Source organism: Lepidothrix coronata, unplaced genomic scaffold (assembly GCF_001604755.1).
Source record: "Lepidothrix coronata isolate B3197 unplaced genomic scaffold, Lepidothrix_coronata-1.0 Scaffold173, whole genome shotgun sequence".
NCBI classification, from domain to species: Eukaryota; Metazoa; Chordata; class Aves; order Passeriformes; family Pipridae; genus Lepidothrix; species Lepidothrix coronata.
The window spans coordinates 593,527-606,478 of record NW_016690353.1 but is presented as its reverse complement, the minus strand read 5'-3'; the positions used below and the strand labels follow the sequence as shown (position 1 = coordinate 606,478).

Sequence of the window (12,952 nt, the reverse complement as noted above, 5' to 3'; positions counted from 1 at the left end):
GTGGCTGTGGGGGAGCCTGCTGGGCTCTTTTCTACCTCCTCTGTCCTTAGCAGATTTTAGTTTTAAATTTAAAATGCTGTGATTGCTAATGAGAGTCGGTGTGAACTCCATTTTTAGGGAATTGTTTAAAAATTTAGAAATTTTACCGGTGAATATGGAAATTATGATCTTGAGCCTCTGAGATGGGCTGGAGGTGCAGCTCAGGCCGTTTTTGCAGACAATTTGTATTCCTGAGGCATAAAGGTGAGGAGATATATAACCTATATGTGTATATATAAGGTTAAGAAAGGGAGATACCCCCTTTGGTTTTTTTACTTTGTTGGTTTTTTTGCCATTGTGACAGCTCCTGCCTGGGAGGTTATAAATAAACCTACTATTGATCTGATGCCTTTGGAGAAGAATTCCCGTGCAGTGTGTAATGCTGATAAGTCGGCAGCTGCCTGTTCCTGAGTCCCCACATCACATCCAGCACTTGGCTTTGGGATGGACCCTTGAGGAGCAGTTCTGACCCACCTTGTCACGGCAGCCTGACCCCAGATCACCGAAAAACACACCTCTGATGGTGTTTTTTTTTTTCCCCCCCTCCTGTTGCTGGAGTGTCCCAGCGAGTCCCTAAAACGCTGCCCTTTCGCCCCTGTCCTGCAGGAAATTTAATCTCCCCGGTAAATGACACCCAGAGCTATTTTGGAGCTGGGCTGCAGAGGGAAAGCAAAGCACGTCAGCAATTTGACTGGGGGAGGACAACCCAGGGGAGGGGTGGGGAGGAGGGGGTGGCACAGCCTAACCCCGGGCAGCAAAGCCACTGCTGGGGGACTTGGGGGGACCTTCTGCCGCACGTCCCTGCCATCGCTGGGGTTTCTGTTTTATTTTCCTGGAGGGGGAAGGGGGGGGGAAACCCAAACCAACATGGTCTCCCCATGTCCTCTGTTCCCCTCTTCCCTCTTCCCCCTTCTGTCATCTCAGTAGGAATCGGCTTTTTCTTGCCCTGCCCAGAGCTTTGTTCTCCTCAGACTCAGACAAGACTCCAGGTAAGACCTAAGCCTTCAGCTAAGGAGAGGTGGATTTTTGGGGATGCTGATTTCCAGCAGGAAGTGGAGAGTGTTGGCAGCTGAGGGAGGGGTGAGGTTGTTTCTGTGCCGTGCTGGGGTATGTCTTGCTTTATGAAACATATTTGGGGGATGAAGCTGAAGGTACAGGGAGTAAATCCATCCTTCCTCCGCTCCAAACCAAATGTGGAGTGTTTTGCTTAATTACTTCTGGCCACGTAATCAAATGAGCAAAGATCATCCTCCAGAGGAGAGGAGAAAAGAGAAGAATCAAGTTTAAAACTGTTGATTCTGCTGGATACATTTTGTCCCCAAATTTGAGACAGCAGTGCTTGGAAAGCCTGGAAAACATGTGGTTCCTGTGGAGAAGTGGCAGCAAGGAGCGCTTTGAAAAGTTTCATTTCCAGGGCATAATCTCAGAGCTGCTTTTCTCTCCAGCCAGGGCTTTTTTACCCCCTTCCTGCCCAGTGTCAGCACAGATTCACTCTGCAACCCCCCACCCTCCTCCCGGTCCTCCAAAGGGCTCTGACGAGGGATGGGGGGAGATGGAGCCCGACAGCTGAGGCTATTTTGGGCCCTCCAGCTCAATGGGGTGGAGTGACTGTAATGACAATGACGTCCACTCGTTAAAATACGAGGGCTTAGGTCGGAGCCGCTGCCGATTGTCACCGAGGGAATTCTTTGTCCGTGTGGGAGCTGCGATCCCGCGGCTGCCTCCCGTAGGAAACACGTGTGCTGAACCCAGACCATTCCTGTCTCTGCAAGTCTGTTTTTTTTTTTTTTCTGGGATCTGCCACAGCTGCTTCCCTCCAGGGCTGTGGGTAAAGCAAAGGCCAGTCAGGCGAAATTTGTAAGGAAATATTTTTGTGGTGAATTTGCCAGAATTTAAGTCGCTCCTTTTCTGTCCCCGGGGTGGCGAACCCAGAATTTTTGCCTTTTCCCCCCATTCATCTCCTCCATTCTCACCCCTACGGAGCAGGAATGAGCATCACTGTGAGCCTGACACCTCCCTGGTGCTTTAGCCTTTTCTTACTTCAGATCAGCCTTGTTGCCTTTAGGCTCAGAAAAATAGAAGGGGAAGGTGCTGCCGTGGAATCTTGAGGGGCTGATCTGAGCAGTTTTAGGCCTCTGGAAGTTTCTGGGGTGGTTTTAGAGCTCCATTGAAGGCAGAATCTGAAGTGAAGCCCCCATGCTGCAAGTAGGATGAAGTCCCTTTGCTGCATGGAGCTCTTGGAGCTGTTGGTGTGTTGTTGGAAAGTGCTTAAAAGAGGGAAGAGCTTTGCAAGCAGTAGGTCTGTTTATATCCAGGAAGAAAGATAATATGTGCTTTAAGCATATAAATCATCCAAGTGCCTTCAGTTTCCCATGTTTTTCAATAAGTGCATGCTACTAACATGCTAGAAGGTGATCTGACTGCCTTGCCCAGTGGATTTCACAAACTATGTGATTTGTTCTTGGTTCTTTTTGGAATTGTCTAAATGTTTTGGCTCCTGCTTGCTACCAGTCACTGGAAACGCCCAGGTTATCGATAAAGGATTAATAATGGGAGCACAAGGTCAGGCAGGTCCTTTCTGAACCCGTTGGTACATTTTTAGCCCTACCCTGAAGGTCAGAGTTGTGAGATGGTCTTGCCTCGAGCGGAGCCTTTTCCCCCGGGGGCTGCTCACCGTGTTTGACACCATGTCAGCCCCTGACCTGCTGTGAACTTTCCCTTAAAGGAATCTCCCATGGGTGTTGGATTATGATGGAGGCAGTAGATGGCAGGGAATGCAGACCAGCCTTACCCTGCACCCAGTTAGAAGCTCCTTGCAACAGGCTCGGTGTGTCGCAGGGTCTCGGCGTCCGACATCTCCAGTGCGGGAGATGGATCCACCACGGAAAGCTCATCCAGTGACCTTTGAACGTGCCAAAATGGGTTGTCCCTCACTGAAGTGGAATTCAGAGTAGCCCAGGCTAAGCCCTGAGCCCAGCTCCTCGGCCACAGATCCCGTTCCTGCTCTGCTGAAACGGGCATGGGATAAATTCTGGGATCTCGGGTTGATGAGCTGGTGCAAATCTGTGCTTACTCCTGATTTAGGGCTGTGATGGGCAGGGAGCTCTGGGTGTGCTGGTGTGCATTTCACCCTCGGAGCACCCTGTCTGCTGGGGTGGCTCCCGGGCCCCCACCAGAGCCCATCTGATGTCACCCAGCCCGCAGCTGACACCGGACACTGGTGCTATTTCCAAGCTGCCCATTCCCTGGGAGGCTGTTGGAAGCAGGAGGGCAGCAGGGGGTTACTGCTGCTTCCCCTCAGCAGGATCTTAAGCATCAAAGGAAACCCACATTTCCCATTTGAGGACCCACCAACTTCCCTCCCCACCCACGGATTCCATTTCCTGATGTTTTTAGATAGAACAATACACGCAGAGATGTCATGTAAACTGGAGTAATACCAGCACTGCCTTGATTTTTATCTGCAGCTTCTGCTTTAGTGATGTTCTTTGAAAGCTCAGGATCCAGAGGCGGGAGGTTCCCTGTGAATGTTGCCCTTCCCATCGGGAAAGGAAGGAGTGCAAGGCTTAGAAGTTGGTATTGCAGAGAAAATCCTGGAAACATGAGATCTAAAGGCAAGAAAAATACCCCAAATCAGCATTTTTTGACTTGGGTAAAGAAAGGGTAAAAGAGCATTAAGAAAACGAGCAAACTGGAGCATGGTGGGCATTCATGTGGTATTGAGAGAGCCTCTGTGCTTCTAATCTGTGCTTGGGCTTTGGTGATCTCTTGGGTTTAGGTTTATCCTCACTTGGGCTTTACATCCCCAGAGTCTCCTTTATGCAGGTGTGCAACTCGTGACCACCTTTGCCTCTGGAATGTTTTAGGAAATGAATTGCACGGTGCTTTTTGCACTTTGCCCGGAGTCAGGGTGGGGAGGATTCCCTTTCTAACCACCCAAGTGAAAGGCTTGGACAGAGAATAACCTGCCACCTCTGTCCTCTCCTGCCAAAGAGCATCATCACAAGCTGCTGATGGCTTGGGGGGGCAATATGCCATGGGAGGAGACCTCTGAGTCCTTGGGGGTTGGTGAAGGCTTTCCAGGTCCAGATCAGCATCGATGAAGCAACATGAGACCAAGCCATGAGCCAGCAGAGCACAGTGAACCACAGGAGGTCAGGAGATGGAGCCAGGCTGGGAGAGCTGGGGGGGTTCACCTGGAGAAGAGAAGGATCCAGGGATAGCTGAGAGCCCCTTGCAGGGCCTAAAGGGGCTCCAGGAGAGCTTGAGAGGGACTTGGGATGAGGGGTGGAGGGACAGAACACAGGGAATTGCTTCCCAGTGCCAGAGGTTAGAGTTAGATGGGATGTTGAGAAGAAATCCTCCCTGTGAGGGTGGGGAGGCCCTGGCACAGGTTGCGCAGAGAAGCTGTGGCTGCCACAGCTGTGGCTGCCCCTGGAAGTGTCCAAGGCCAGGTTGGACGGGGCTGGGAGCAAACTGGGCTAGTGGAAGGTGTCCCTGCCCGTGGCAGGGGGTGGAATGAGACGATCCTTAAGGTCCCTTCTAACCCAACCCATCCTGGGATTCTGTGGCACCACCACCAGGACTCTCCATCTCCTGCTGGTTCTCCTGACGAGCTCCACCTCTGAGTACTCCAAGAGGATCTGGAGAAACCACTGCAAGGGACTTCTTTGCTCGTCCAGGGGAAGCAGGTGTTGGGCAGAGACTGGAAGTGGAGGGGACAGGAGTGGGCAGGAGGCCTTGGGTGGCTGCATGGCCGAGTTTGGCTCCTGGGCAGTGAATTTATTTGCATTATCTGACAGGTCTGGGCACTTCTGCCTCTTTCCCCCCAAACGCAAACCAGTGAAAAATTGAATGAATAACAACATAATTAAAATTACAAGTGCTGCCAGTTTTCCTTTGGCGTGCTCAGAATTACCCCAGATGGGAATGTGATCTCTGCTGCAAATGATTAATCACAGAGGGATTACATGGGGAAAGATGACACTGGCAAATGTCTGAGATTTATTGGAAAGGGCATCTGCATTGACTTGGTTTATTCATGCTTTGTTGTCAGTCCTGTCCCTTCCAAGGGAGCTGTCCTGGCACTTGCAGAGAGTTATTATTATTTTTTTTAACTTCAAGAGTTACTGGATTTTTTAAAAAGTTTAAATTTAACATATAGATAACCTAAATTAATATAATTATTTATGAAGTTGGTTGACAAGTTACAAGTTGATTGAGAAGTTGATTAACAAGTTATGCTGTAGAAACATTAAATCTTGTCCTTTCTGCATGTTAAGTTTGTTCTCTCCTTACCCCTAAATATAATTATGAGCATAATCCAACGTGATGCATTTTATCCCATTTAAAATTAGATAAAATGTGATTTATCTCATGCAGCCTGTCTGGCCTGTTAGATGTGTTAGATACTTCTTGCAGCCTCATCCTTGCCACAGGTTAGGATTTCATGCCTGTTACTGGATTTCATGCTCTCAGCACCCATAAAACAAGATTTTTTTTACCCCTTTTTCAGACAGGGACTGAAGATCCAAGAGTTTGAGTGTCTTTCTGTTATTTACATAAGTAATTCAATAGCAGAGCAAGGAATAAACCGTGTTTTTCTTTCTGACAATGTCAGAAATAAAGGTAAAAGGTAGCAATGAGCCCTGTTTCCACTGATCCTTGGATTTTCCTCTGGATCCCAGCCATTCATAATGGAGTAAGAAGCTCGGAGTGTGAGGGCAGGTGGTGGAAGCTGGGGGAGGTGCTGGTTACACCGAGGGATGTGGGGTCTGCACCCTGCACTGGGAGGGCTGTGGGCTCCTGCTGATGGAGAGAAGGGAGTTGCAAACACCAGCCAAGTGTTTGGGAGCAACAGGAGAGGGAGGCTGGGCCTTGAGGCCACTGGGAAGAAGTGTCTTGGGTGGATTTGGTGCATCAGTCTGGTTCAGGAGCAAAAGCAACAGGCAGCTGGTGCAGCAGCTTCCCTGTGTTTTGGCTGTTCTTCACTATCAGAGGTACCTGGGCTGTGTTTGGGCACTGCTTAGCATGGAAAAGAGAGGAGGAGGATGCACGAGAGCTTTAGGAAGTGGTCAGCATTCCTGCTCTTGTAAGAGCCAGCCTTTGAGAGCCCTTTCCACGCTTCCACAGAGCAGAGCTCTGCTCCAGGCATGGATACATCTCCTGGGCTCCAGGTGAGGGTAAGAAAGGTGGTTTGAGAGAAGCCACTGTTTGCTGGAAGTCCCTGGCTGGTTCCCAAGCAGGCACCTCTCATGTCTGTAGCCATCCCAGTGCTCCAGGCACTTCTCCATGTAATGCAGGGCTCAGTTTGGTGGAGAGTTGAAGCAACTTTATTTATTTATTTTTTTTTTTTTCTCTTTTTGACTCTGTGGATTTGACTCTGAAATGAGTCTGAGTGACACATCTATCAGAGACAACCAGGGACCCAGGAAGGATACGACATGGCAATGTCTCCTGAAGATAAATCCAAGTGCTTTGATGGCACAGTGCAGCCTGAAATCCAAATTAATGGCCCTGAAAGTTCAGGGACATGAGCTCTGAGCCCGTGTTTTCATTGTTAACTCTTATTTCATGTAGTGAATGGTGCTGCTGGGCTCTCCAGAGTACAGCTTGAACCTCAGCATCCCCTTCTGAACACTGACACGGTGCTTCCCCAAATTAGCAGAAGACTCTGATTGTCAATCAGTTGGCTTCAGTGGAAATTTCCACTGACTTCAGTGTACTTTGGCTCCAGCCCCGGGCTCGTATCTGTGCCTTCAAACCATTCATGCAGCTTCTCTGCCCCCAGCTTTGCAGGTGTTTATGGAAAACACGTTTTTAAAGCTCAAGTGAGGGCAGAGGTTGGAGGTATTAAGGGGGACTAAAGGAGTTCAAACTAGTTCACTGATTCCTAGACCACTTTTAGACCAAGAGAAAACCAGAGCTGTGTGTTCGTTGCAATTAGTATTGAAGGTGGTCCATTAACAGAAAGTCAGCTTGTGTTGGCACTAATGACTTCAAGTCAATCATTCTTTACCCTCTTAGTGTTTATTAAAAATGATTTCCCCCATTACTTTTTTTTCTTTCCCCTCCCAGATTTAATATTTGAAACCATTTTCTTTAATCTCCAAAGTTTTGTGGTGGAATAATGAAATTTGCTTCATGCCAGGAATCAAAAGCAACTGAAATTAGTTTAGAAAAGAACAATCTCATCCAAAGGGAAAAGTCTTTGACTGCTTCTTGTCATTTTGTATGTTCTTTGGAGTGAGAGAGACAGGATAGGACAGGACATGGTGTATTTTTCCTGCTAAATATAGAAAGAAGACCAGGTTTGGTTTTGCCTTAGGTCTGTGACCCAAATGAAGTTGCAAGCTTGGCTCAACAATAGCATCTTCAATGATAATAATGATCACAGAACATCCTGAGCTGGAAGGGACCCACAAGGATCATTGAATCCAACTCCTGGCCCTGCACAGGGCACCCCAACAATCCCTCCCTGTCCCTGAGAGCATGGCCCAAAAGTTTCTTGAGCTCTTTTAAAAAATATCATTTGGTATTTTTGTGACCACTTTCCCAGTCTTTATTTTTGATGGCAATACGTGTTTTTCAATCCTCAGCAGCATAAATGGAATGAAAATTGAAATTTTACTCATTTTCATTCATGACTTGCTGTATACTTCAGCAAGTACATTGTTATATATATACTGTGAATGTAATTATTTCATAATGACTATCAAGACTATCCCTGTCTTGATATGAAGAAGTAGGAGGGGAGCCAAGAAACAGGGAAAACGAGTGATTTTTCCCAAGGTCATGCAGCAGATTGATCCAAATCCCTCTCCCTGGTGCCACCAGTGATTTCCACATTAACATTAATACGCTGACAGGAGCTGGAGAAGAATGGGAAAATGGTGATTTAAGAAATGAAAGCAGGTTTTTTGGCCTGCTCCTACTGATTTCTGCTGGAGCTGGAGGGGGATTGTGAGAGCACCTGCCATTGGGTGAGAGAGTGGGTGGATGTGTGGCCAGCAGGGAAACCAAACTGCTGGAGGATTAAGAAGGATATTTCTGTCTCAGTGACTGGGTTTTATTTCCTTTCTGAGTTACAGCACGCAGAGCCCTGGTCCCTTTGCTTTTTGTGGCACTTTGAAGGTGAAAAAGCACAGATGTGGGAGCAGCACTGTGATCACCCCCGAGTAGGACCATTCCTAAAGCTCAGACAGGAGCTTTTCAGGACAGGGATGTCTGGAATAATGAGGCCAAGGAGATAAAACAGCTTAGAGAGAAATGGTGCATTGAAGTCTTCAGCAACCAGGTCTAGGGGGTGGCATCCCTGCCCATGGCAGGAGGGTTGGCAATAGATGATGTTTTAGGTCCCTTCCAATTCAGATTATTCCATGATTCTTTGACTTCCATAGAGGTTTGGAGCTGGGAAGCTCAAATTCCTTACAGAGCACCATCAGCAGGTCTAATCCTGCTCCCAGAGAGAGTCAGCTGGTGCACAGTTACTGGTGTCAGTGGGGTTGAGAGCAGATCTTTAGCTGTGCTACACTTGCCAAAGTAAATACTACCCAGTCCTTGCAAAAGGTCCCTTGGAGGGTTAGAGGTGGAATGACTCCAGCAGAAGGGAAAGAACATCCAGGAGTGCATGGGAGGAGCAGTGAAGAAGGAAGGAATGTTTGTGGGGTCTTGGGGGAGGTGCCCTGAAGGAGGTGGTTGCTGTTGGATTGATCTCTGACAGCACAGGGGTGGATAAAGTCCATGTGTGAGTGAACGTGGCTGTGAAGATCAGCACCACTGATTGCTTTGGGCTTTCCTGGAACACAGTGGCTCCAGAATTGCCATGAGCTTTAGTTTTCAACTCTGCTGAAGCCTCATCCCCTTGGCTGGTCCATATCATCAAACAGCTGCAGGTCAGTGCACGGGTCCCTCTGAGGGCAGCTGAGAATAAGCAGAGGATGAAACATCTTTCCTGTAATCCCTAAGCCGTGTGGGGCTCTTCTGGAGAAGGCTGGCACTGTCTGGATTGCTGTGCCCATCCCCTGGGGCAGTTCCTTCACGTGGCTTTGCACTCCTGTGAGCATAATCACAGAATAATAGAATCAGAGATTCTCTTATTAGGTAGGTCTGGGTTGGAAGGGACTGTAAAGATCATCTGGTTCCAATCCTCTGCCATGGGCAGGGACACCTTCCACTATCCCAGGTTGCTCCAAGACCCATCCAGCCTCGCCTGGAAACCTTCCAGGGATGGGACAGCCACAGCTTCTCTGGGCAACCTGTGCTGTGGCTGCTCCATTCCTGGAAGTGTCCAAGGCCGGTTGGATGGGGCTTGGAGCAGCCTGGGATAGTGGAAGGTGTCCCTGCCCATGGCAGGGTGGTTGGAATCCAACCCAAAATGATCTTGAATGTCCCTTCCAACCCAAACCATTCTGTGGCTCTATGATGGAGGAAGTATCTTGATGTTTAGACACATCTCTCAGAATTTAATGCCCATTTGTTTCCCTATGATTACAGAACTTGCCCATATCTTCCAGAGCATTAGTGAAAGGGACCATCATGTTCCTTCTGTATGAACTGCCCAGAGAGGTCTAATTTGCCTCCCATGGGGAAGTGATCTCCCTTATCCACCAGCAGTTTGTTAACCTCAAATATAGGAAATCTTCAAGGCCAAAAACATTCCAAGGCCTTCTCCCCCGTCCTGAGAAGGACATTGAAAACCTGGCTGATCCAGACGACAAACATTCTGATACCACGGGAGTGCAGCAGTTCTTTGCTTGCACCCCCTAATCTGCTATCTCCTGACACATTTTGTTTCTCCCCCTTTAGGAAGGAAGCCAGGATGGATTACAGCTCCCTCAGCGGAGTCCCCCGGTTCCTGACCCGGCCCAAGGCGTTCATGGTGTCCGTGGGGAAGGATGCCACCCTGAGCTGCCAGATCATCGGGAACCCCATCCCAGTTGTGAGCTGGGAGAAGGACAAACTGCCAGTCCAGTCTGGGGGGAGGTTTAAAACCACGGAGGATGGGGATCTCTATCGGCTCACGATCTACGACCTGAGCCTGGAGGACAGTGGCCAGTACATCTGCCGGGCCAAGAACACCATCGGGGAGGCCTTTGCCGCCGTCAGCATCAAGGTGGGGGAGGAGACCACGGTGACAGAGCAGGCCCCTTACTTCATCCAGAGACCCTCCAACATCAAGGTAACCCTGGGAGAAGATGCCATGTTCAAGTGCAAGGTCCAGGGCAGCCCTCCCCTCTCGGTGAACTGGGAGAAGGACGGGAGGCACCTGCGGAACCAGGCGGACGCCGGGCGCTTCCAGATCGAGTCCGCCGGGGAGTCCAACGCTCTGACCATCCAGTGTGCCCGGCTGGGGGACAGTGGCACCTACACCTGCCGGGCAGAGAACCTCATCGGCTCCGCCAGCGCCTCGGCCGCGCTGGTGGTGGAGACACACGGCTCCTCCAACCCGGGCAGCAGCGCCAACTTCGACTCCAGCTGCGGGAAGACGGCGTCCTTGCTGTCCCACTTGCAGAAGAGGCGGGAGGAGATCAGGAAGATGGACGTCTCCCACGGCACTCTGGACTCGACCTCTGCCCAGTCTTACTCCGAAGGGTTGTCCGGCATCGCCTACGGGCTCTCCCGGGATTACGAGCGGGCGGCGGGGCTCTCCAAGGGGGCTCGGAACGCCACCTTCGGGGCGCTGACGCGCACGTGCAGCGTCACGGAGGGCAAGCACGCCAAGCTGAGCTGCTACGTGACGGGGGAGCCCAAGCCGGTGATCGTGTGGAAGAAGGACAACGAGGTCATTTCGGAGGGGCGGCGGCACGTCATCTACGAGGATGACCAGGAGAACTTCGTGCTGAAGATCCTCTTCTGCAAGCAGGTGGACAACGGGCTGTACACCTGCACAGCCTCCAACCTGGCGGGCCAGACCTACAGCTCCGTGCTCGTCACCGTCAAAGGTGGGTGCTCGTGTCTCTCGCGTGCCTGCGAGGGGATGGCCAGGGCACTTCTGAGCTGGGGTGGGGGCAGGAGCAAAACTGCCACCAAACCCTTGTTGGAAGCTTGTCCATCCATCTTTAGATAGCTCCTGTTGGGAGGATTTTCCATATTCTTGCTCTCAGAGGAGTGGGTCAGATGAGAGCGAAGATGAGTGGGATGAGAACAAAACCCTCCCAATGAAAAGGGGGTTATACACCGGAGTAGATGACCTGGGCACAGAGTTCCATCACTGGGGAGTTTTTAGGAAGGGCATTAAAGAGGTGCCAGCCAGGGGTGGATGATGTGGAACTGGGAGGTTGTGGGGCAGCTGGGGTGAACTCAAGTCTTCTGAGTAGGACTTGAGCAACCTGGTATAGTGGGTGGCATCCATACCCATGGCAGGGGGTTGCAAATAGATGGTCTTTAAGGTCCCTATAAGATCTCTAAAGGTCCTATCAGTCTTGGTTTTGTAGTAATCTAAGAGATCCATTACCATGCTCTGGATCAGTGACTGCTAATGCCCTGTCTGACCCTCCAGGCTTTAATCACATCTGGGTTTGTATTCCCCACAGGGTTTGCCCTCACTGGCACATGTGCCTTTTAAACAGTAGTAGAGGAAACTCCTCCCTACAAGCTGAGTGTGTCTGGCTGCCTTGGAGATCCCTTGGGGCACCCACCCCAACTCTAATTACAGTCCATCTCAGTTTTCCTGTACAGTAACCCACCAGCAACCTTGTTCTTGCCAGGCCTTTAGCCTTTTCCCAGCTTGTGTTCCTGGATAGCCTGTATTCCTTGTTTGCTCCCAGGAAATCCAGCAGGCCCAGCATGCCTCTGTTTGCCGTGGTCAGTGGTGATGAACTTGACTTCAGAGGGTCCCTCAATGCTGGGGGAGGTCAGACCAAGTTCTCAGTGGCAACAAAAATGTGACACAGAGATTTCATAGAATCCCAGAATGGTTTGATTTGGAAGGGGTCTCAAAGATCATCCAGTTCCAACCTCCTCTGCAGGGACACCTTCCACTAGACCAGGTTGTTCCAAGCCCCATCCAACCTGGCCTCGGACATTCCAGGAAGCTCTAAATTTTCAAGCTGCTCTCCCATCTGGCAAGGGGACAGCAGGCAGTTTGCAACCCAGGCAGCACCTGTAAATTAGCTGCCAGAGGCTAAAGATTTTGCCACTGTAGTGGTAAAACAGGTTTTAAAAAACAGTCAAACGATTTTTCCCTGGCAGCACAAGATATTAGAAATCCAAATGAGCAGGAATCCGTGTTCCGTGCTCGTCTTTAAGACTCTCAGCTTTTATTTGCTTTTCTGGTTTCCCTTTTCTGGACCTCTCTTTTCACCCTGCCTTTCCTGTCAGTGGCTCAGTGTCCATCAGTGACACCTGATCCGTGGAACTCGCTGGCACTTGTCCCACCCATTGCTGTCCCTCGGAGGTGCTGAGTGGTGTTGGGAAGGGCATTTGTCCTCTTCCATAAAGCTGGGATTACCTCAGAGCTGGAGACTGATCCTGGCCCTCGGGTGGGCCATGGCTTCGAGGGTGCCTCAAGCTCAGTTCCTTGCACAGACAAACAGCCCCTGCTCTGCCTGTGCTTATGTCGTCATTCTCTGTGGGAATTAAAAGGAATTAATTCCCACACCTCCTGTTCCAAAGCAGGTGGGAAAGCATGGGAAGCAGAGGGTCTGGGAGCAAGCACCATGGGAAAAGGTTTATTTATTGATCAATGTCCACTGTCCAGAGATGCCTGTGAGTCAGAGGGATGAAGTGGAAATGTTTATGGATTGTTTTTTTGTTACCCTGTGCCATGTCTGGCTTTCTGTCCAGGCCAAGGCTGCCATGGAAAATCTGCACGTATTGGTTATAATTAGGCCCTGATAAATGACTCTCCCTTGTGTCACCAGAAGTGCTTCTCAGCCCTCCAAGACAACTCAGAATGATACAGCAGCAAAGG

At 50.0% G+C, this 12,952-nt stretch overlaps 1 protein-coding gene across 1 annotated transcript in view; it reads left to right on the top strand.

Annotated features, from left to right (window-relative positions):
* Window positions 1–825: 825 nt before the first annotated feature.
* OBSCN (obscurin, cytoskeletal calmodulin and titin-interacting RhoGEF) overlaps window positions 826–12,952 on the top strand; it is a 187,812-nt gene continuing 175,685 nt past the window's right edge. The window contains 2 exon segments of the mRNA XM_017830010.1: window positions 826–1,028; window positions 9,847–10,982. Coding sequence (XP_017685499.1) covers window positions 9,860–10,982 — 1,123 coding nt within the window. The 5' untranslated portion in view covers window positions 826–1,028; window positions 9,847–9,859.